The following is a 26,202-nucleotide window of genomic DNA, read 5'->3' on the forward strand; positions in this document are numbered from 1 at the left end:
ATTACTTTTGTTTTTGTTTTGCTCCTGTGTAGACAGTTACGAAAGAACTAGTGAGAGACCTTAAAAATGTTCTTGTGAGTGAAATCAGTTATTTGTCAAATGAAAACAAAGCTACATGAATAAATATGCACAAAGTAAGATTGACCAACGCGACAGAAAATACATCACTGCAATCATTCCAAAGTCAAGTGTAAGTGACTTGCTTTATTCATTCTGTCATCATTCCTCTCCTTGGTATAGTACAGACTTGACTATACATACAGATAAACAAACATTCATGAGGACAAATAACGAGTTGGGAGATGACCAGGACCAACCAGAGGACTTCACATTCAACTGTATGAATATAGTATTCATTATGACAATATTTTTTTGACAATATATTTTAAAGTATAGATTTATTTGAAGATTAAAACTACCAATTCTGGCACATGATTATCAGTGTAATAAATACAATGTGGAAATTAGAACAGACATTTTCTAATATCAAATTTTAGGATTGTTCTATTTTTCAACAACAGATTTTGTTGAGTATGCAAATTAACCTTTTGTAAAGACTGCTGACCTGCCACAACTGCTTAAGGAAATCACTAGCAATTATTAAATAAATTCTATGGAACCTCAGATAAAAGTAGATAGTTACTGAAGGGCTTAGCCACAGATAATATTGAAATTGAAATCTGTTTTATGTCTTTTTGTGATGCTTACTTCCCAAAACAGATTCTGAGTATACTCAACTTAGTATTTTAAGACAGACCATTCTAAACAAACTCTCAAATTAAATCTTAAAATTTATCTATCTCTTGTTATGATGCTATAACATATAGATTTAATTTTATTTAGGAATGATGACCTGTTTTCATCTATGAAAGCTAAAAAAAACAAAAATAAAACACAAGCTATTCTTCATTAAGTGTATTTCTAGAGAAAATATTTCTAAAATGTACATTAGCAAATCTCAAAATTTATTTATTACCTAGATGAATTTAATCAAATAACATACTGTATATGCCTATATGTTCAAATATTTTTTTCATCTGGATATTAACATTCTAAAGCCATAATTTACCTTAATTGTTGGCAGCAGTTCAGCTTTCCATGATAAATCAACCCCTTGCCGGCTTGGAAATACATACAAAAATATAATTAAAGGACAAATATATTAAAGTATTATAAATTATAAATAAGCATCAGAACAAGAAAACATCTATGGACCTATCAGAGACACTTCTAATGAAGTCAAGTCTGATAAGTTTAACACGATACGCTTTATCCACATAGTCCTTTTGGGCACAGAAAGTAGTTTTTCCTAGCAACCAACTACCAATGTTTACAAAAATTACTAGTATGTTAATTTTATTTATTTTTAATTTTAAAATCAATATTATAATTTAGTATGGTAGCAAAATGACAATAAGTATACTTGAAGCAATTCTGAAAGTGTAATTTGAGTATATCTTATGTTAAGAAAATGAACAACAAAAGGCCTTTTGTTTAAAACACTTACCACATAGAAGTGCTGTTTATGCAGCCAAAAATCCAACTATTTGTATCCTATTGATTGATAACACAAACAAAACATAATATTATAGAAAATAATTATATAAAATAAGCATTTCACTGTTTATGATATAGGGTCAGTAGGCATAAGAAACATAAAATAATAACTTGCTATTCAGAAATGTATTCAAAATGGTCTCAAAAGTCAAACAGGTCAATGGTAGGCAAAGAAGTTTAAAGTTAACACAGACAGGTAAGCAAGTAACCTGGAGCAGCAGTATGAGAGATGAGATGATGGGTAATCTTTCCATAGCATACTGCTAAGCAAGTCTAATATCTGAACAAACATTTAGAGTTCAGCAATGTCCACATTTTAATTAGATAGAAATTACAAAAAAAGTAACCTACATTTTAACAAAAAACAAGAATGAACTACAAGTGGACTTTCATACAAAGAGGGGGAAAAAAGCCAGAGTCAAGTCAAGTAATTAAAAATAATCTAATAGAGCTTTTTAGTTTATCATTTGAGTTCTCATTTGATTATGAGACAAATTACTTTTATGCAACTGAGACTGTGCTTGGATTGAAACACAATTCCAAGGGTTTAAGACTAAAGCTTAGTTGCTACTTTATTAGTGCAGATTGGGAATACTGCAGAGATGGTTGTGGTATTTTAACAATATTACATATTCAGCTTCAGTTATTTAAAAGCACTATGACCAAAGATTGTCACTTCAACTTTTAATGAAGTAGTAAGAGCACTGCTCCAAGATCTAACAGTACTGAACTCCTACCAGGGCATAAGAGAATAAGAAACACTGCAGAGACAGCACAACTTTTTCCCTTAGTATCCCTTAGTATATAGACAGGGCAATAAAAGTATCAACCCTTTCATTCAACTAGAATTTATAAAACCTAATCCGCAGCCAAGGAATTATGCCAAGCCCTCAACAAACATGATGAATCAAGCAGATTGAGTCTCTGCCCTCATGGAGTTTAAATAAAATTTTAAGAAATTTTTCAAGAATATAGAAAAGCAAGTTGAAAGAAAACAAGAACTATGTGGTACTTCTCTACTCCCCACTGCTGACAAAATAGTTGTCTGACTTCTTTATCAATTATCTGTGCTTCCCAGTACAAAAACATATTACAAAACAAGGCAACAGAAGAGAACTGCATGGGCCTCGACAAAGAAAATCTAGCAACCTCTCGATCCAACCCATTTGTACGATTGGTTTTCGCAGCTACTAAAGGAGCCTATATCAAAGATAGCCTTTATTATGAAAACTGCCAATATTCCAAACTACTTACTTTGGTGTCTAGGGAATTCTGATTCAGTCACTAACAGATTGAATACAGTGTTATTCAAACCAACCCTAAGACAGTGTTGTTAAAACCTAGAAGGTATCAAAAGAACAACTTCAGGTTATCTAGTAAACACTCTTACCTCAGCTAATTATAAAGCTTGTATTAAAAATCAGAGAAAAAGTCACTCAGGATTTGCTAACTCCTGAAGTATACAGAAAACGCTACTTGATCATAAAATTTATAGATCTAAAAAAATATCTATCTATGGTAAAAAAAAAAAAATGACGTCTTCAACAGCTGCTAAAATCATTAGATGAAGGACTGACTAGGAACTTTATAATGGATCATGCCAGTAGGACCTGAGTTCACTGACAAATCAGTGCACTGATTCTTTTGTCACTCAAAGTGGGACAACCACTTACCTACTGATGTGGTAAGTATGCAGCTCTACTTATAAAACACTCCCACCCCCAAAAAAATTTATTCAAGATTCTAGATCTACCCACCTACCAGTTTACAGAAAACACAATGGATAGAAATACATGTTAAAAGATACCACAAGAATACAACCAACTAAACCCAAAACAAACGCATGGCATGGGAGGAAAGAAGAGGGGACTGTTATAAAAGAGACATAAGATCTATGAATCAAATGCCATGTATGTACTTTTTAGATTCTGATTCAAATAAGCCAACTTAAAACTTAGATGAACAAAGGAAAATTGAACATGGGCTAGATACCATATGATATTAAGGAATATGTAATTAATTTTGGTGGATAAAATAATGATATAATAATGTGTAAAATTCTTATCTGTTAGAAAGATTGAAACATTTATGGATAAAATGATAAAATACCTGAATTTTGCTTTAAAAATGCTTTAGTCAAAAAAAGTGAGGAAGGATTAAATCAAATTAGCATGGCAGAGTGTTGATAACAGTTAAAGCTGTTACAGTTATATTCTACTTTTATATGTTTGAAAACGTCTATGACAAAAATTGAAAAGATTTTTTTAAATTCTCCACATATCCATGGATCTTATTACAGAAAAGGGGTCCTCTAATGAACCAAACAGATAAATCTGCACTTTGGCAAAGATTTTTCTCAATATAATACTGCCATTTTTATTTGGAATAGTATGGATGTTGTAAGCCATCACCCTCAGGGCCAGATTCTCTTGGGATAAACTGTTCATCCAAATTTTAGGCTGAGAGGGCATAACTGTGGCAATCCACTAAAATTAGTATTCACTATTATCTAGCCAGTGTTCTTGCCTGGAGAATCCCAGGGACAGGGGAGCCTGGTGGCTGCCGTCTATGGGGTCACACAGAGTCGGACACGACTGAAGTGACTTAGCATAGCATAGCATAGCATAGCATAGCATTATCTAGCCCACAATGCCTGCCTACCAACTCTTGTAAAGACTTTACTATATATCAAATGGCAGTATCAACCAACTAAGTGACATATTAGATTGTAGTCCTAAAAAATACAAATAATCCAACCAAAAGGAAATGAAGGAACTTAAATTCTGCAAGATGTAAATATAAAGTGAAGAATCCTAGGATATGAGGGAAAAAAATCAGAATAGAGAGCAAAGCACCCAAATTGGGAAACAAATTCCTGAAAGCAAGAAGTGTTGATAAATTATTAAAGTTCTAATATAAGAAAAGATGCTAAAGCATATAACATATTTGTAGCATAGTAGGTACTCATTAAAAAGAAATACACAAACAAAATCATCATACTTACATTGTAAATCTGGGTAACACTGTAACAAAAAGTTACTAAACTACTTTAGAGAAAATTTGGTATAAAACGTACTCCAAATTTCAGTATGGAAGTCAATGGAAAAACAGGATTTACTTTATAAAACAGAGAACAGTTTTGCTTAAATGTATCTATTCTATAAAGTACTAACATAATTTTAGAACTAAAGAAAACTCTGAACTGAATTCCTTCATCCTAAACACAATGAAACTAAGGTAGAAAGGGTGAAAAACCTAAGCTAGAGGCAAAGTACAAGCTAACAGTATACCAATTATAGAAACATTTTGATCAGTACTTTTCAATCAATACTGTCTGTCCCAGATAAATGTTTTTCAATTAAATGGGTTTAATAATAGTTCATAGCTAAAGATGAGATCCATTAAGCTGAATTTTAAAAATAAACAATAGTCAGTCTTTAAAATTTACATAAAAGTGTACCAATTATCTTACCAGCATGGTGCTCTGACAATAGACATGAGTGTAGATTTTTCTATGATTTGCAAGGGGAAATGTAAAATATATCTTATCAGATTCCTAAAAACAAGAGGGAAAACAATAAAACTATTGTGAGAGTAGATAATTTCATAATTCAAAAATTCACACAAAGTAAAAAATAATTATTCTAATGAATTCTAATGAATTATTTTCATTCTATCATTCTTGGTGTTGAGAACCATTACTCTAGGAATGAAAAGAAGATATAGATGCAAAACAGTACAAACTCTGTACACCTGAACTTATCTTGGAAGCATCAGTATGGATGCATGTGTTTTTTTTTGTTTGGGTTTGGTTTTTGGCCTTATGACCGGACATTTCTTAGCTCTGCTCACTGGAAAGGCCTTAGAAATGATAACGCACTACTCATAACACCTGTAAGTGCCCAAGTTACGGTTTTTAGACATTGTTTACCAAAAACTAGGGAGAGCTACTTTGAGAAAAAGCCAGATTCAAGATCTGGGATGGGAAATGTTACACAATGAGCTAAAATACTGTCTCATACTAGAGTGAGGAAAACATCAAAGACATCTAGAGAGCAGCTTTATCAAAAAGATCCAGGAGCCTACATTGAAATGGCTTCCACTGGTCAAAGACAGAATAGTTTTAATAGCAATTTTAATATCAAAGATAGGGCAATTTTAGTATTTTAGTTTAGACAGAAACACAGAAATGTCTGAGTTCATAATAACACTAGAGGAAACTGCTCCCCTCCCCTCCGCCAAAATCTTATGATCACTGATGGAGGGTGTTGGTGAACCAACTATTCTGAAAACCAGTAAATATAATCTCCTAAGATACAAAGAATTATCATTTTTTTCTTCATAATCTATTTGCTCCACTCTAGATAAATTTAGTAGATGAGAAGTTTTCTATATAGAATTTCAGTTAATAAAGAAGGAATAATCAAACCATAGTCTTATTACTTTTGCAATAAATGAATTAATGACTCTACGCCTTCTTCATCAATAATAGCTGCTAACATCACAAAAAGAGAGTCTAGTAAAAAGAAAAGCAAAACAAAAATGTGAATCTGATGAAGCATCTAGACTCAACTACCAAGTCACAGGAAGGAGTAGGCAAAGGAATATACGGAATGACACTACAGGAATGCAATCAGCAAAATCAAGACTGTGAAACTCTGGGACAGATGACTTTTTTTTTCAACAAATAAACTGCAAGGAAAAAAAGGGTAAAGGAGATATTAGAAATTTAAAGAGGAGTAAGAGATATATCAACAAATATTATGTAGATTTTGTTTGTACCCTGATTTAAGCAAACTGGAAAACAAGGAAACAATAAAAAAAATTTGACAGTTATGATAAAACTAGAAAATTGAACACTGACTAGATATTAGGGAATTATTACTAAACTGATTTAATATGGGAAAAGACAAGTGGTTATCTTCTTTAAAAAGTCTAACTTTGAAAGAGAAATACTAAAATATTTTGGAAAAAAGTTGTTAAGTCCATTGGTGGTGTACTTACATTGTAAGCCACATATGTCCATTTGGACACTTTTACTGGAACCCACATAGATGTTCCTGAGGTAAAAGAAATTAATTTATTTGGCTTTTAAAAAATATTAAGTGATTTCTTTTACTGAATACTTCTCAATCATAACAGGATTTGAAAAAAGCATATCCCTGAATACCGGCTATTTTAAAATATAAAATCCAAGGAGATGTTCTCCATATACTCATCACCAGCACTCAGATCAAGTGAAGCATTTAAAAACTATTTGGTGTGTAACTCTAAGAAGTATGAACAGAAGTAAACAAATATTTTCCAACCTAAGTAGAGTATGACATACATATTAAAAACAAAATTTACCAGCAAAAGATATGCTGTTAAACCAGAAGACTAAAGAATGATACTAAGAAACTAAGTCAAGAATAATGTAGCATTGATTTTAAGTGGCTGTCAGGAGAACAGAGGCAATTAACTCTTTTAAACTTAGTTACTGTCATATTATCTTCAGTACAAAATTTTTATCAGCAATATGTTATAAATCACTTTTTAATTTTTTCCCTTAGTCAAGAACCTCATAAGAAATCAGCAAAGGGAAATTAATGAAATATAATAGGATTTTAACAGCAGAAGCATTACAAAGAGTTTGTCTGCTAATGACACATTTACCTAAAATAATATCCAAAACTATACTTAAAATTAAAATGTTATTACCACCAACCTGTTAAGTCAGAAATTATTGATGGATTTTCCTCAAAGTGTTTTGCTGGGTGTCTTATAAAATGGTGATTCAAAACCGACAATTTCTTCTTGGGATTTTGAGTTATCTAGAAAGAACATTGATACATTCTGTATCCTTTTATATCCATTGTGATGACCTAATGAAACTTTGTTTCAAGTGTGGATTCTTTATCAGCTGAGCTCCCAGGGAAGTTCCAATAATAATAAAGTCAACAGTTACTCTGGTCCAGGCACTGTTCTAAGTGCTTAACCTGATACTAATTACGCTTTGAGTTATAGTTCCCTTGTATGTATGTATGTTTTTCTTCCTAAACTGAATGCTTCCTGAGAAGCAGGGCAACATCCTAACATTTTAGTGTCTAATGTTTAGTAAAATATCCTAACATTTTATTGTCAAATATTTAGTCTAGTCTATCATATATAGTAAAAAAAAAAAAAAAGCTCAGTTTCATAGTATTTTGATTCTTAACAGTATTAGTCAAAAATTTCTCATCTGTCCCTTAAAATGTATCTGTAAAACACCCATCCAAAATTATAATTTATTACATGCCAGTATTAGGGTTTTCTCATTTTAGAATTTAATGGAAAACAAGATATGATTTGTTAAAATTAGTTTGATTTATCATTTTTAAAGTATATACCTGTCTGAAACTCATCTGTTATCAGCTGAAATTGGATTTTTCCTAAACATACTGGTCATAGCTAAAGAGTCACAATTAAAACAATGTTGAAAAGCTAAAAAATGTTTGCATTCCATGATTATACAATTGCAATATTAACAGTGTTAAACCTATAAAGCTCATTTACTTTAATACACTAACTTAAATATGGCATCTTGTGATTTAAAATGTGGTAAAACAGATCAATTTGTGTCTTTCTTTTATCACTCATTCTCTCTGATGATAGTTATGCAGCTTTCTGAAGGAGTAAAGAAAAGAATACACTACCTTATTCCTAAGAGAAAATGCTACAGGAGCAAGGTTAAGACACAATAAAAAGGAAAGCATTACCTAGAGAACTACTGAGAACTACTCCAGTTCTCAAAGAACTGGAGCCTTCAGGGGAAAGAACTCCCAAAACCTGCCATAATGACAAATAATACAAAAAACAAAAGTAACTTTTTTCTCCAAAGTAGGTGAAAGTGAAGTCGCTCAGTCATTTCCGACTCTTTGTGACCACATGGACTGTAGCCTACCAGGCTCCTCCATCCATGGGATTTTTCAGTCAAGAGTACTGGAGTGGGTTGCCATTTCCTTTTCCAGGCGATCTTCCCAACCCAGGGATCCAACCCAGGTCTCCCGCACTGCAGGCAGAAGCTTTACCATCTGAGCCACCAGGGAAGCCAGATCCTCTGTCTATGGGATTTTTCCCAGGCAAGAATACTGGAGTGGGTTGCCATTTCCTTCTCCCTCCACTCCCCCAAAAAAGAAGGACATATATCAAATGTTAAACAGTAAAAGGGGTTACTGAGGAAGATTTATGGTATCTTTCATTCTTTCAATTTTACTGCATTCTTAATTATTACTAGTGATCAAAGATTACAGATAAACAAAGATATTTCCATTTGAAACTAATCGCAGTCAATATAAGGTGTAGGCTTCTACTATCATCCAAGTAAAAAAAATGTATTAAATTTTTCACTGCTCTAACAAAAAGTTTTACTTCACTGAAGTAACTTTTAGTTTAAAAATACATACTTGTTTAGTATCAGCATCAATAAGATCAAAGAATGCTCGAACTGTAGTCAATTGCAATTGTTTACACCTGAAGAATAAAATGTTACAAATGAAACTTTCTTTAAAAATATACTTTTGATACAAACATAAATATACTTTGATAAAAAACAAAAATTAATGGAATATAGAAATTTCCTTTAATGCTGTGAACTCTAAAATTATTTAACAAATCATCAGTATTAAGCATACATCTTAAAGCTGCTGCTGCTGCTAAGTCGCTTCAGTTGTGTCCGACTCTGTGCGACCCCACAGATGGAAGCCCACCAGGCTCCCCTGTCCCTGGGAGTCTCAAGGCAAGAATACTGAAGTGGGTTGCCATTTCCTTCTCCAATACATGAAACTGAAAAGTAAAAGGGAAGTTGCTCAGACGTGTCCAACTCTTAGCGACCCCATGGCTGCAGCCTACCAGGCTCTGCTGTCCATGGGATTTTCTAGACAAGAGTACTGGAGTGGGGTGCCATTGCCTTCTCCGTCTTAAAGCTGAAACCTATCTAAATAAAGTAAATTTAATCTTCCCAGATATTTCAGAGTAGAAAAGTATCCAGCTGCTCTGTCTTCCCTAAATATCCATGTCTACCCCAGACACAGGCATATTGTCTATCCCATCTTCACATGCCTGAATGGTTGTGTTCCCGACACCACTGATTGCACAGCCAGAGGAAGGTGAAAAGAGAATCTTTAAGCCAATGGACACAGAGATAAGATACTAGGGTTTATGTATTTCCTGCCCCTTATTTCATCTATTTATTTATATTAAGCATAAATCTAATTCCTGCTTGGTTTTCCATGTGCTGCTCCAGAATAATCAATGCTGCAGTAATCAAGTCCCTGAGTTTGGTGATTGGACAAGGGTCTTTGATTCTGCCCAACATGACAAATCCCAAAATTTTGACATTTGACATTAGCTTCATTTGAGACTAAAGCTACTGGTTCTTCAAGGCATGGTTTTATAGGTTGTCAAGGACATCTTGGTCAAACCAGGACAAGAACAAAGGTTGAAGTTCTAATCCCCTAAGTTAATCTTTCTCCCAAACCCTTATTTATTTATAGATAAAGCTCTAAGAAAGATAACAAACCAATCAATTCACTCATGAGAAAAGACGACCGCCACAAACTGCCAAAATAAGTTATATTGACTTACCATACAATGGAGAGGTGGTCTGTTGAGACCCATGTCTTAGGCACTGCTGAACTCTAAAAGGAAAGAAACAAAATCATAGTTAAGAAAAGCACATTTGTTATTCTTCAACAGGCTTGAAATTCTTATAGGCTAATATTTAGAAACATGTAACATTAGTTTCACTATTTTATGATGCACAGACATTTTAAAATGTCTTATAAAAAGGTGACCCCAAAATATTATAATATTTCCTGCATAAAATAATTCTCTTTGTCATTACTACTTAGTCAAGCTTAAATTATTCTTTAAAAATTATTAAAACATCTACATGTTACTTATTGAAGTTTAATGTCTAACTCCTCATTACTCTAATAGAGGTCGAGTTTATGAATTTTTAATAAATCATAGTGTATGTGTAAATTATAATAGATATTTCAGCCATTTTAGTTCTGACTAGACTGACACTTAATAAATTCTAAGATGTTAATTCTAATCAGGATATATCTGAGAGATACCTAGGCCTGGTGAGACTTTATTCAAAATAAATATGCCTAATCACAAAACTACCAAATCAGACTTTTATAAGTGGAGTACAGACTTTCATTTAAGAAAAAAAAATCTCTAGATGATTAGCAATATATACTACTGGTTAGAGACAGAAGGGCAAAAGCCTAGTAAAACATATAACTATTTTCAGGTTTCCTAACAATGACCAGCAATCTCCAAGAACTAGAGAACTTTTTTATACAAGGTAATGACCTCCTCATGAATGAACAGCATCTTACATACAATGGGGGAATATTAAGTAAATCTAATATTATCTTTTCATATCATCTCTCTTTCTGCACTGTCAAAGACACAATGAGATGCTCTCCCTGGAAACGTCAAAATACAATGAAAACAGGAAACTAACAATGCTATGTGTGAGAAAATTTAAAGGCCTAACATGCCTCTTTAATTAAAAAAAAAAAAAAAGGTATTTATAACTTCTAAGGAGTCACTGAGTCATTGTAATCCTGGTACTCTGCCAATAACAATGTGTATTTGGGTTCCAGGCTCTACAGTTGAAGGAAAATCTACAGCTTACTAAATGAACTTATAAATGTTAGATATCTTATTTAGGAATTATTGCTGGCAACTTACTTTAAAAACTGAGACAACCAGAGTTCACTGTGGTTCTAAGGTTTCATTAGATTCTCAGTAAAAAAAGAACTCAGTGTAGACATCATTTACTATTAACTAGGACACAAAGCTAATTTACCTTCAGTCTAATATCTGTGTTAGAGCTAAAAAAAGGAAAGTTAACACAAATAATAAAGGTAGCTGCTCATAATCTTTGTGGTAAAAACTGCTGAATATCCACCAAAATCTTCTTCCATTTTTACACAGTTAGCTAGAATGCATATTTCAGTCTCTTTACGCTAAGGTGTGACTAAGTACTCTAACAGTATGTAAAAAAGAGTGATATGTGCCACTGCCAGGCCTGACTGCTCTCCCTCCATGCTCTTTCTCCTCCCTTCTTATGGGTTGAAACAGTGACGATTAAAGCAACCTTTTGGGTAAGGCATTCAAGAAGGGGGAGCCTGAGTCCTTTACTGAGCCTCCTTCATAAACCACCCACCACTTAAATGCACACCTAGGGCAGTTAAATGAGTAAAATGTAAAATTCTACTGTTTAAGTGCCATTATCTGCATAAGTGAATATTATAGAAGTTTGGTCTACCATACTAAAATAACTAAGGTCTCTAACTTGAATGGTTTTTTAGTCCCAATGAGTTTAATGTCATTTAACTGGTCTTGAGATAATCATTAAAAAATTACTTCTTAATAATTGTTTTTTTAAGGAGAACATACATGTAGATACATAAAAGACTAAAGATTATTTGGGAGCTAAAAACTAAATAATGAAATAAAACTCAGATTATACAATAACCAGCTTTAAGTTCCATAATAAGTAAAATATATTTTCATCAGAGACACAGATACACTAGTTGTCTTAAACACAATACATTAACAAATTGATTAGAAAAGCATGCGCACACACAGCATTAAAAAAAACAAAATTCCTTAAAAGCTGCAGAAGGGGGTATCAATACAGCATAATGCTCCAGATCAAGTCTGTTGCTAAGTCGCTTCAGTCGTGTCCGACTGTGCGACCCCATAGACGGAAGCCCACCAGGCTCCCATGTCCCTAGGATTCTCCAGGCAAGAACACTGGAGTGGGTTGCCATTTCCTTCTCCAATGCATGAAAGTGAAAAGTGAAAGTGAAGTCGCTCAGTCGTGTCCGATTCTTCACGACCCCATGGACTGCAGCCTACCAGGCTCCTCCGTCCATGGGATTTTCCAGGCAAGAGTACTGGAGTTGGGTGCCATTGCCTTCTCCGAAGATCAAGTCTAGGAAATAAGTTATACCCAGTTTTATATGACTAAAATATCTATTTTTACTAGGAATTTCATATTTAGAGTTTTGAGAACTAGAATATATCTGCCCAAAATATTTCAGCAGCAAAAAACGAGATTCATACCAACAATGAGGTTAGAGAGGTTTACCAATTAGTAAATTACTACTAATTAGTTCCAAAGCTACTATGGCTATATCATAGCTTCTCCAGTAGTAAGAAAATGGTGGATAAGGGCAGAACAGCCTAATAATTTTTGTTCTATCTAGCATTCAGTATTTACTTAATGAATAGCAATCTAAGGAAGAGCAATAGTAGCTAAGCCGAGCAAAGGCATACCTATGAAGAGAACAACTATGAAACAAAGAACTATCATCTAAAAAGCAAAAGGAATACTATGAATTTTCTTTGTAGAAATTAAACTCAGTTATATTTAGAGACAATGTGCATACTGAGTTTAAAAGTTCAGCTCTTATCTGAAGACCTCAAAGTTAAAAATACAAGAATAATGTAAGTCCTAAAAAGAAACCTGAACTTATTTTACAGAAACTATGTATCCCAGTTAAAGATCAAATACCTGATGTGCTAGCAGGGAAGAATAAGTAGCAAGTTAATTAATCAGGTCTCTATCTACACTTTGATACTCTATCAAGTATCAATCACTCATTCCTGTCCAACTTTTTGCAACCCCATGGACTGTAGCCCACCAGGCTCCTCTGTCCATGGGGTTCTCCGGGCAAGAATACTGGAGTGGGTTGCCATTTCCTTCTCCAGGGGAATTGTCCTGACCCAAGGATCAAACCCTTGTCTCCCACATGGCAGGCAGATTCTTTACTGTCTGTGCCATCAGGGAAGCTACTACCAAGTATCAAAGCTAATTTTTAAATTTTAAAACCAGTAAACCTTCATTCAAGTATAAAATTCAAGAGTATGGGAAATGTTTGATCTTCTACTACTGTTGTATATAGCATACCACTGAGATACACAAAGGGCCCTTGGACATCAGCCCACACTTTCTTATATTTAAAACTCTAATCAATGGATAGTCACTTTGAACAAGAAACAATCGTCTTCATATATAAGAGTGATATGCACGAAGTTTCTAATATTCTTTTCACTTTCCATGAATTTAAGTACCCATGCCTCTGCCTTCCCAAAATAATAATTTTCATTTTTTCATATCTCTCTCCTCTCTCACACACACACACATGCACACATGTACACACAATATACTACACCAACTCAGTAATCATTTCCAACCAACCACACATCACTTCTCCTTTCATGCCCCATTGTGACCATTATGTTACTACGTCAGTAGAATCTTTTAAAAAAAATTACCACAACAGATAAGGCACTGGTATGATGGCTTAATTTTGGCAGAAAAGTCAGTCCTGAACGAACTTGGTAATCCCGGAATCCTCCAGCTACAGAAAGTGTGGTTAAATTTATCTGTCTAGCATTTAAAATCCAATAGTTGTTTACAGTCATATAAAAATCTGGTGGGAAATAAAAAAGACATACATTAAAAGTTAGTAACCATTCCCTGAAACAATAACCTATCTAAGATACTAACATTAAACTGAATTTCTGTTTAAGCCACCTGAATTGTCTATAAACAATGCCATCCACATTTCTCTACTTTGAGTAAAATCAGTTATCTTTACACATATTCTACTTTCCTCATCAGAGTACAAATACTGAGTTAGTAAACATATCAATAAAGAAAAAAGGTAACCCAATTTTACTAGCTTTGACAAGTCTATAGCAAACAGGTCTCTACATTCCACAAGGATGCATTTTGTTCATAAGCCACATAATATAGAAAGAAACACCCCAAATTCTTCCAAAGATACAAGTTTACTATGCTAAGGAGCTGTAGATCTTCCTAATCATGGCTGTATCCTTGTTTATAAGGGCTCAGCAGCTTTTTACTGCAGCCACTATAGTACTGGTGACCACACAAAGCGCTATTTAAGTTCTTAAAATACCATCTATCAGGGCAATGACAGTCACATTATTCTTGGGACTCTCTACTGTAGAAAATCTGATGTTTAAAAGATTCTATTCATTTAGTTTAACAAGCAGTTTCAAAGGGAACTACTTGGGGATAATTTTTCCACTTTATCTATGGAAGATGAGAAAAATTTAGTGTCAAAAATCTGAGGCCAGGGCAGGGAGTTCGCATTTCCTGTTCTGATTATCAAAACTTAACACTTACTCCTTGGAAGGAAAGTTATGACCAACCTAGATAGCATATTGAAAAGCAGAGACATTACTTTGCCAACAAAGGTCTGTCTAGTCAAGGCTATAGTTCTTCCAGTGGTCATGTATGGATGTGAGAGTTGGACTGTGAAGAAAGCTGAGCGCCAAAGAATTGATGTTTTTGAACTGTGGTGTTGGAGAAGACTCTTGAGAGTCCCTTGGACTGCAAGGAGATCCAACCAGTACATTCTTTTTTTTTTTTTTTTTTAAATTTTATTTTATTTTTAAACTTTACATAATTGTATTAGTTTTGCCAAATATCAAAAAGAATCCGCCACAGGTATACATGTGTTCCCCATCCTGAACCCTCCTCCAGTACATTCTAAAGGAGATCAGCCCTGGGATTTCTTTGGAAGGAATGATGCTAAAGCTGAAACTCCAGTACTTTGGCCACCTCATGCGAAGAGTTGACTCATTGGAAAAGACTCTGATGCTGGGAGGGATTGGGGGCAGGAGGAAAAGGGGATGACAGAGGATGAGATGGCTGGATGGCATCACCGACTTGATGGACGTGAGTCTGAGTGAACTCCAGGAGTTGGTGATGGACAGAGAGGCCTGGCATGCTGCAATTCATGGGGTCGCAAAGAGTCGGACACGACTGAGCGACGGAACTGACTGACTGAATGCATTTTTTATCTTGTCATTTGATCACTTTTAACATTTTAGAACAGCAAACTCATCTCATTAAAGATTTCAGTCATATTTACTTAAGACTGCAACCAAGCAGACCCATTCCTAACATCTCCAGGGCCTGGGATAAGAGTTACCAATCAGGGTATATATGCCATATGTCTAAATACCAAAGTCAAAATTTCAGCTAACAAACTTAAATCAAACGTATTTTCTCTGCCTACATATATATCATATATATATATCACTGAAATAACATGAAAGGCCAGGTTCAAATTAAGAATTCCAGGCAAGAGGAGAAGGGGGCGACAGAGCATGAGATGGCTGGATGGTATCACCGACTCAATGGACATGAGTTTGAGCAAGCTCTGGGAGATAGTGAAGGACAGAGGAGCCTGGTGTGCTGCAGTTCATAGGGTTGCAAAGAGTTGGACAGGACTAAGCAACTGAGCAACAGCAAGAAGGACACCTCAGAGTTGGACACTGGCTGATGGCAGCATAGGGAGAACATATCTCTGTGGACATCTGCAGCATAAGGAGAGCAGATCACTGAGCTCTCTCCTTTACTTCTCATACACATTCCATCCTGCATCACAAGGACCTCCTGTGCATATCCAACTTCTGTCTGTACCTCAAGCAGAGCCACCCCTGGCTACAGTTCAAGCTCAGGATTGCACATACCTGTCCTCAAGACAGATCCAAGAAAGAGGCTAAGGAAGTGAGCTTGAGGCATACAGACAAGAAAATTCTGAAAGACTGGTTACCTGGATCACGGTCCAGAAGTAAAGGTACAACCTCTAAGTGGGGAGGCTATTTGCCCTGTACACTCCACACCCTGTGTGTGGATGGCAACGCCAGTGCAGGGCCCTGTAAAGTGCAGAGCCCAGTGCAAGGCTTCCTTTCTCCTATTTAAGGACAGTATTTCCAACAGGTACAAACAGGGAATCTACTTCTGCATATAATATGGGTCTCCTAAAAACTTAAAATCTATCCTCCTTTGAACTTTTGCTTTTTCATACTAATTATGGCTTGATGCAATAAAAAAATAAATACAAAATGAATGGCAAAGTGAAAGTCGCTCAGTCGTGTCCAACTCTTTGTGACCCCATGGACTGTATAGTCCATGGAATTCTCCAGGCCAGAATACTGGAGTGGTTTGCCTTTCCCTTCTCCAGGGGATCTTCCCAACCCAGGGATCAAACCCAGGTCTCCCGCATTGCAGGTGGATTCTTTACCAGTGAGCCACAAGGGAAGCCCAAGAAGCTTGCTAATTACTGGGAAAGGCACCTTGATCCTAAGAAGCACTTTCAGCCTAAGCCAGTGGTCCCCAACCTTTTGGGCACTAGGGACAGATTTTGTGGAAGATAATTATTCCATGGACCAGGATTGGGGAGGAGGGGGGCGGTTTCAGAATGAGTCAAGGGCATTACATTTATTTTGCACTTTATTTCTAGTATTATTACATCAGATCCACCTCAGATAATCAGGCATCAGATCCCAGAGGGTGCAGAAACCTGGTCTAAGCCATTTAGAGACAGACCATAAGTATCCTTCAAAAACACTAAAACCTGACTCTCTTGACAGTTTTTTCCTCAAAGAGATTTTTAAAAAGGATTTTGAGTAATTCTAATATAACTTGCAAGGCTCATCTACATACACCACATAAAATGCAGTAAGAGAAAGAAATCTTGATTATGATGACAAGTATTATGACTATGTCTTTAATTTTTTCTAAACCTATCATAAATAACAATAATTATTAGAATCAGGAAGGCATATTTAACTTCAATATAAAATTAAAATTTTTATTCAAAGAGTTTTACAGGCAAAGTTTTAAATATAATAAGGAGCAAAATCAACCTTCTCTTTAAGTACTACTGCACCAGATATCTCAGCAAATAAGTTACTCCCTGCCAATATTATGCTGAGATGGGTGTTTTGGAAAGCTACTTTGGTTTGGGGTCCTTAGGGTATATGTCTCACTAATCTATAAAAAAAATTTTCAGCACAATTAAGGCGATGCAAATTTTTATAGAATAAGAAGTTGTGCAAATTTACTGATCAGGAAAAATAATTATTTCTTTCTGAAGATTTTCTTCTACACATACAATATTCCAATAGGTCATGAAGACAATACTTGACTTTAATAAAAAGTTGAGAGAGTCGGCATTTAATTCTTATTCTCCAACATTATCACTATTTAATTAGATGATAGCAATCATAAACTCCTGTTCTTCATGCAAAATTCTCTGCAAAATTACAGTATTACCATAGTTTTATTTCCTCTGTTATCATAACTCAATTCAGAGGCAAAGGGTAAATAAAAGCACAGGCCCAGAAACAAGCTTGCTAGTGTCAACTACTGGCTCCATTATTTTCTTGCTATGTGATTTTGGGCAAGAATTTATCCTGGCCCCTTTTTCTATCTGTGAACATGGCTATAATAATAGTACCCACCTCAAGGGACTGCCCTAAATATCAAATGACCTAACTGTCATGTAAAGTTCTTGCCACAATATCCAAAATATGAGAGCTCTATAAATGTTAGCAATCGTAATTCATCTCATCATATAAAGTGTTCAGTTCAATTCAGTTCAGTTCAGTCACTCAGTTGTGTCTGACTCTTTGCGACCCCATGAATTGCAGCACACCAGGCCTCCCTGTCCATCACCAACTCCCGGAGTTCACTCAGACTCACGTCCATCGAGTCAGTGATGCCATCCAGCCATCTCATCCTCTGTTGTCCCCTTCTCTTCCTGCCACCAATCCCTCCCAGCATCAGAGTCTTTTCCAAACTCAGCTTTTCCCATAAGGTGGCCAAAGTACTGGAGTTTCAGCTTCAGCATCATTCCTTCCAGAGAAATCCCAGGGCTGATCTCCTTCAGAATGGACTGGCTGGATCTCCTTGCAGTCCAAGGGACTCTCAAGAGTCTTCTCCAGCACCACAGTTCAAAAGCATCAATTCTTCGGCACTCAGCCTTCTTCACAGTCCAACTCTCACATCCATACATGACCACTGGAAAAACCATAGCCTTGACTAGACGGACCTTTGTTGGCAAAGTAATGTCTCTGCTTTTCAATATGCTATCTAGGTTGGTCATAACTTTCCTTCCAAGGAGTAAGTGTCTTTTAATTTCATGGCTGCAGTCACCATCTGCAGTGATTTTGGAGCCCCCAAAAATAAAGTCTGACACTGTTTCCACTGTTTCCCCATCTATTTGCCATGAAGTGATGGGACTGGATGCCATGATCTTCGTTTTCTGAATATTGAGCTTTAAGCCAACTTTTTCACTCTCCTCTTTCACCTTCATCAAGAGGCTTTTTAGTTCCTCTTCACTTTCTGCCATAAGGGTGGTGTCATCTGCATAACTGAGGTTATTGATATTTCTCCCGGCAATCTTGATTCCAGCTTGTGTTTCTTCCAGCCCAGCGTTTCTCATGATGTACTCTGCATATAAGTTAAATAAGCAGGGTGACAATATACAGCCTTGATGTACTCCTTTTCCTATTTGGAACCAATCTGTTGTTCCATGTCCAGTTCTAACTGTTCCATCCTGACCCGCATACAAATTTCTCAAGAGGCAGGTCAGGTGGTCTGGTATTGCCATCTCCTTCAGAATTTTCCACACTTTATTGTGATCCACACAGTCAAAGGCTTTGGCATAGTCAATAAAGCAGAAATAGATGGTTTTCTGGAACTCTCTTGCTTTTTCCATGATCCAGAGATGTTGGCAATTTGATCTCTGGTTTCTCTGCCTTTTCTAAAACCAGTTTGAACATCTGAAGTTCATGATTCACGTATTGCTGAAGCCTGGCTTGGAGAATTTTGAGCATTACTTTACTAGCATGTGAGATGAGTCCAATTATGCGGTGGTTTGAGCATTCTTTGGCATTGGAATGAAAACTGACCTTTTCCAGTCCTGTGGCCACTGCTAAGTTTTCCACATTTGCTGGCATGAGTGCAGCACTTTCACAGAATCATCTTTCAGGATTTGAAATAGCTCCACTGGAATTCCATCACCTCCACTAGCTTTGTTCATAGTGATGCTTTCTAAGGCCCACTTGACTTCACATTCCAGGATATCTGGCTCTAGGTGAGTGATCACACCATTATGATTATCTGGGTCGTGAAGATCTTTTTTGTACAGTTTTTCTGTGTATTCTTGCTACCTCTTAATATCTTCTGCTTCTGTTAGGTCCATACCATTTCTGTCCTTTATCAAGCCCATCTTTGCATGAAATGTTCCCTTGAGATCTCTAATTTTCTTGAAGAGATCTCTAGTCTTTCCCATTCTGTTGTTTTCCTCTATTTCTTTGCATTGATCGCTGAGGAAGGCTTTCTTATCTCTTCTTGCTATAAAGTGTTAGCAGACCTATTTATTTTAAAAAAGGCACTTCTACTATTTTACCTAAATATAAGTTTATTTTCAATAGAGTAGCCATAAGAGTTAACAAAACACAGAAATATAAATACACTTCAGAGACTGGGAGTCAGCATCAAGAACAACTAAGCTGAAGCTCAAATGCCTAGAGGTTGTAGGACACATGCCGTCCAGGTTAAGATGCAACAGGCCGAGAAAACTAACAGCAGTTTCAGTTATGAATCTTAAGCTGAAAGTCACAAAAAGAGATGCTCAGAATTAGAAGTGCTGATTTAAACCTAAGCTGCTTCACATATGGATAAACCTGTAGCATACTCTAAAGGGAGTAGCTACAAGGATTTGTTTAATCCTAAACAACAATGGGGAGGTCAGTTAGAGTTTATGTAATAGTACTCACCTGTAATGAAACGATCTAATGGCATCACAGGAGCAACATGAGGTGTGGCTTGTGTAACAAGAAGATTGATCAGATCTTGTTTAAAATTTTTCAGTGTAAGCAATGCTCTTGCCACAAGGCCACCCATAGAATGACCGACTATTGCCACACTTTTGGGAGCAAATTCTTGACCCTATTAAAAAAAAAAATCATCAAGACATGATTAAGGATTAGAATCACAGTAGACATAATAAATACTTCTCTCTACATATAAGCAACTTTATTGAAAAAAGAATAAACTATTTATATAATCTCCCTTAATAAGACAGAAATACATTTTCATATACTTGTAATTAGTATATACATACTGCTTTGTGTTCTGTAAGCATTTTTAAAAGTTAAGCTTTGGTTTTCTGAACCAAAATCACAACCCTTGGTCTAGCAAATCATGTTTTTCCCATTTGTTATATTGTATGTAAGAGGTGTGATTACATTTGGTGTATATCAGAATATTAGGTTTTATAGGATATATAAAGTGAGATCACTTATTTGAAAATTGAGGTATCACAAAAAAGCCACATATATTCCAGTTGCCATAGCAATGTACTATTGAATCATATCAATGTATCTTATCTCATCAAATTATTTCTCTATTGTGGGCCTGGGCTTAAAAAGGAGTCAGCAATCCACAACATTTATTCACTGATAATTACATATTTTAATTTTAAAGTAAGTATTTCTTTTAAAAAAATCTTTTCTATCTCCATATAGGCCCAAACTTCTGTTCATCACCTTCCACACTGATACTTCATCCATGCCTTCTCTCCTGTTACTATAATCTGGGCTTCATGAAGAACCAGAGTTAACAGAATAGACCTGAGACTGCTATCCTTATAACTGACTGTATTCAAGGTTGGCTGTGGTTTGCTGTCTGCGACCATAGACTTTGGAAGGGTTCCCATCATTTCCTGAATTATAAAAATGGCTCGTTATACCAAAACTGCTTTGTAAACATGGTTTATGTTGAGTACCTTCTGCCTTATTTTTGTTGGGATTTTGGCACATGGGAGGCACAGGCACAAGGTGTCCAGGTGACTGGTCCTCTAGAAGAAACTTTGGCTACTGACTCTCTAATGCATGTCAGAATCGTTGCTGCAGGAATTAAACGTATCCAGAGTGACTTTCCTGTAAGGGGACATTGGGAAGCTTTCACCTGGTTTCTCTGGACTTCACCCCATGCACCTTTTCTTTTTGCCAATTTTGCTTTGTATCCTTTCACTATAATAAATCACAACCATAAGAACAACTATATGCTGAGTCTTATAAGGCCACCTGGAGAATCATCAGCCTGAGGATGGTTCTGGTGGTCTTCTGAAACATACTTGATCTTAGCAAAAGCCAAACCCTACATTTGTGCTTTGAAACCTACCCCCTTTGGCCTTCTCAAGGACATCACTCTGGCAATTCTTCTCACTTTCTTATTGCATTATTGTTTCTGTCCACTAGATCATTCTCACTAGTATATAAATATGGTCTCCCCCACTGGCTCAGAGGGTAAAGAATTTGGCTGAAATGCAGGAGACACAGGAGATGTGGATTCAATCCCTCATCAGGAAGATCCCTTGGTGGAGGAAATGGCAACCTACTCCAGTATTCTCGTCTGAAAAATCCCATGGACAGAGGAGCCTGGTGGGCTACAGTCCAAAGGGTCACAAAAAGTCAGACACAGTTGAGAACTAAGCAAAAACAACTACTAGATCATTCCTACTAGTATATAAATATACTGTTATTCTCTCTTAAAAAGTAAAAACTTTATTTTTACTTCTACTTTAGCAACCATATCTTTCTTTATATACCCCTTGAGAGCAAAACTCTTCAAAAACAGTTGTCTGCACAGTACTTGCTGTATCCAATTTTTCAAACACCCTTAAACCCATTCTGATCAGGTTTTCCCCTGCAACACTCTTTTAAAACTGCACTTACCTGGTCACCAAGGAATCTAAAGATCAATTCTCAATCCTCACCTTACTTGACCTATCAATGGCAATTTACATAGTTGATCACTTCTTCCTCTTTGAAAATGCTTTGCTTGGTTTCCTTGATGAGATACTCTTATGGTTCTCCTCTTACCTCACTGACTGCTCCTTTTTAGTCTCTTGCTGGTTCCTTCTTATCTCCCCTCACCTTTTATACTGGTGTGACTCAGACCTCATTCCTTAAATATCTTCTTTCACATCTTGAACCCATTAGTGATCTCATCCAGTCTCATGGCTCTAACTACATCTCAGTTCTGTTCAGTTCAGTTGCTCAGTCATGTCCAACTCTGCAACTCCATGGACTGCAGCACACCAGGCCTCCCTGTCCATCGCCAACACCCAGAGTTTACTCAAACTCATGTCCATTGAGTTGGTGATGCCATCCAACCATCTCATCCTCTGTCGTTCCCTTCTCCTCCCACCTTCAATCTTTCTTAGCATCAGGGTCTTTTCCAGTGAGTCAGTTCTTTGCATCAGGTGGCCAAAGTATTGGAGTTTCAGTTTCAACACCAGTCCTTCCAATGAATATTCAGGACTGATTTCCTTTAGGATGGACTGGTTGGATCTCCTTGCAGTCCAAGGGACTCTCAAGAGTCTTCTCCAACACCACAGTTCAAAACCATCAATTCTTCGCACTCAGCTTTCCTTACAGTTCAACTCTCACATTCATACATGACTACTGGAAAAATCATAGCTTTGACTAGATGAACCTTTGTTGGCAAAGTAATGTCTCTGCTTTTTAATATGCTAACTACATCTATATGCTGTCAATCCTCAAGCTATCTCCAGACTGGATCTGTTCTCCTGACTTCAGTTGCTCAGTCATGTCCTACTCTTTGCGACCCCATGAATTCCACGCCAGGCCTCCCTGTCCATCACCAATTCCCGGAGTTCACTCAAACTCACGTCCATCGAGTCGGTGATGCCATCCAGCCATCTCATCCTCTGTCGTCCCCTTCTCCTCCTGCCCCCAAGCCCTCCCAGCACCAGAGTCTTTTCCAATGAGTCAACTCTTTGCATCAGGAGGCCAAAGTACTGGAGTTTCAGCTTTAGCATCATTCCTTCCAAAGAAATCCCAGGGCTGATCTCCTTCAGAATGCACTGGTTGGATCTCCTTGCAGTCCAAGGGACTCTCAAGAGTCTTCTCCAGCACCACAGTTCAAAAGCATCAATTCTTCGGCACTCAGCTTTCTTCACAGTCCAACTCTCACATCCATACATGACCACTAGAAAAACCATAGCCTTGACTAGACAGACCTTTGTTGGCAAAGTAATGTCTCTGCTTTTCAATATGCTATCTAGGTTGGTCATAACTTTCCTTCCAAGGATCAAGCGTTTTTTAATTTCATGGCTGCAATCACCATCTGCAGTGATTTTGGAGCCCCCAAAAATAAAGTCTGACACTGTTTCCACTGTTTCCCCATGTATTTCCCATGAAGTGATGGGACCGGATGCCATGTTCTTCGTTTTCTGAATGCTGAGCTTTAAGCCAAGTTTTTCACTCTCCTCTTTCACTTTCATCAAGAGGCTTTTTAGTTCCTCTTCACTTTCTGCCATAAGGGTGGTGTCATCTGCGTATCTGAGGTGATCGATATTTCTCCCGGTAATCTTGATTCCAGCTTGTGCTTCTTTCAGCCCAGAGTTTCTCAGGATGTACTCTGCAAATAAGTTAAATAAGCAGGGTGACAATATACAGCCTTGACGTACTCCTTTTCCTATTTGGAACCAATCTGTTGTTCCATGTCCAGTTCTAAATGTTGCTTCCTGACCTGCATATAGGTTTCTCAAGAGGCAGGTCAGGTGGTCTGGTATTCCCATCTCCTTCAGAATTTTCCACACTTTATTGTGATCCACACAGTCAAAGGCTTTGGCATAGTCAATAAAACTAAAATAGATGTTTTTCTGGAACTCTCTTGCTTTTTTGATGATCCAGCAGATGATGGCAATTTGATCTCTGGTTCCTCTGCCTTTTCTAAAACCAGCTTGAACATCTGGAAGTTCACAGTTCACGTATTGCTGAAGCCTGGCTTGGAGAATTTTGAGCATTACTTTACTAGCGTGTGAGATGAGTGCAATTGTGCGGTAGTTTGAGCATTCTTTGGCGTTGCCTTTCTTTGGGATTGGAATGAAAACTGACCTTTTCCAGTCCTGTGGCCACTGCTGAGTTTTCCACATATGCTGGCATATCGAGTGCAGCACTTTCACAGCATCATCTTTCAGGATTTGAAATAGCTCAACTGGAATTCCATCACCTCCACTAGCTTTGTTCGTAGGGATGCTTTCTAAGGCCCACTTGACTTCACATTTCAGGATGTCTGGCTCTAGGTGAGTGATCACACCATCATGATTATCTGGGTCATGAAGATCTTTTTTGTACAGTTCTTCTGTGTATTCTTGCCACCTCTTCTTAGTATCTTCTGCTTCTGTTAGGTCCATACCATTTCTGTCCTTTATTGAGCCCATCTTTAAATGAAATGTTCCCTTGGTATCTCTAATTTTCTTGAAGAGATCTCTAGTCTTTCCCATCTGTTGTTTTCCTCTATTTCTTTGCATTGATCACTAAGGAAGGCTTTCTTATCTCTCCTTGCTATTCTTTGGAACTCTGCGTTCAGATGCTTGTATCTTTCCTTTTCTCCTTTGCTTCTCACTTCTTTTCTTTTCACAGCTATTTGTAAGGCCTCCCCAGACAGCCATTTTGCTTTTTTGCATTTCTTTTCCATGGGGATGGTCTTGATCCCTGTCTCCTATACAGTGTCATGAACCTCCGTCCAAAGTTCATCAGGCACTCTACCTATCAGATCTAGTGTCTTAAATCTATTTCTCACTTACACTGTATAATCATAAGAAATTTGATTTAGGTCATATGTGAATGGTCTAGTGGTTTTCCCTACTTTCTTCAATTTAAGTCTGAATTTGGCAGTAAGGAGTTCATGATCTGAGTTACAGTCTTGTTTTTGCTGACTGTATAGAGCTTCTCCATCTTTGACTGCAAAGAATATAATCAATCTGATTTCGGTGTTGACCATCTGGTGATGTCCATGTATAGAGTCTTCTCTTGTGTTGTTGGAAGAGGGTGTTTGTTATGACCAGTGCATTTTCTTGGCAAACTCTATTAGCCTTTGCCCTGCTTCATTCCATACTCCAAGGCCAAATTTGCCTGTTACCCCAGGTGTTTCTTGCCTTCCTACTTTTGCATTCCTGCCCCTATAATGAAAAGGACATCTTTTTTGGGTGTTAGTTCTAAAAGGTCTTGTAGGTCTTCATAGAACCATTCAGCTTCAGCCTCTTCAGCATTACTGGTTGGGGCATGAACTTGGATTTCTGGGATATTGAGTGGTTTGCCTTGGAAACAAACAGAGATCATTCTGTCATTTTTGAGATTGCATCCAAGTACTGCATTTCAGACTCTTTTGTGGACCATGATAGCTACTCCATTTCTTCTAAGGGATTCCTGCCCACAGTAGTAGATATAATGGTCGTCTGAGTTAAATTCACCCATTCCGGTCCATTTTAGTTCACTGAATCCTAGAATGTCGACGTTCACTCTTGCCATTTCCTGTTTGACCACTTCCAATTTGCCTTGATTCATGGACCTGACATTCCAGGTTCCTATGCAATATTGCTCTTTACAGCATCAGACCTTGCTTCTATCACCAGTCACATCCACAGCTGGGTATTGTTTTTGCTTCGCTCTATCCTTTCATTCTTTCTGGAGTTATTTCTCCACTGATGTCCAGTAGCATATTGGGCACCTACCGACCTGGGGAGTTCCTCTTTCAGTATCCTATCATTTTGCCTTTTTATACTGTTCATGGGGTTCTCAGGGAAAGAATACTGAAGTGGTTTGCCATTCCCTTCTCCAGTGGACCACATTCTGTCAGACCTCTCCGCCATGACCCACCCATCTCGGGTGGCCCCACAGGGCATGGCTTAGTTTCATTGAGTTAGACAAGGCTGTGGTAGGTTTGATTAG

At 36.8% G+C, this 26,202-nt stretch overlaps 1 protein-coding gene across 1 annotated transcript in view; it reads right to left on the bottom strand.

Moving 5' to 3' along the window:
- Positions 1-26,202, bottom strand: part of PGAP1 (post-GPI attachment to proteins inositol deacylase 1) — a 73,436-nt gene that overhangs the window by 32,055 nt on the left and 15,179 nt on the right. Inside the window, exons 4-12 of the mRNA NM_001205550.1 lie at positions 20,215-20,386; positions 13,882-14,039; positions 10,162-10,214; positions 8,982-9,048; positions 7,265-7,370; positions 6,562-6,617; positions 5,030-5,113; positions 1,508-1,554; positions 1,070-1,121 (exon numbers count right to left, since the gene is read on the bottom strand). Of these exons, the coding sequence (NP_001192479.1) occupies positions 1,070-1,121; positions 1,508-1,554; positions 5,030-5,113; positions 6,562-6,617; positions 7,265-7,370; positions 8,982-9,048; positions 10,162-10,214; positions 13,882-14,039; positions 20,215-20,386 (795 nt within the window). The remainder of the gene's footprint in view (positions 1-1,069; positions 1,122-1,507; positions 1,555-5,029; positions 5,114-6,561; positions 6,618-7,264; positions 7,371-8,981; positions 9,049-10,161; positions 10,215-13,881; positions 14,040-20,214; positions 20,387-26,202) is intronic.

Source organism: Bos taurus, chromosome 2 (assembly GCF_002263795.3).
Source record: "Bos taurus isolate L1 Dominette 01449 registration number 42190680 breed Hereford chromosome 2, ARS-UCD2.0, whole genome shotgun sequence".
NCBI lineage: Eukaryota > Metazoa > Chordata > Mammalia > Artiodactyla > Bovidae > Bos > Bos taurus.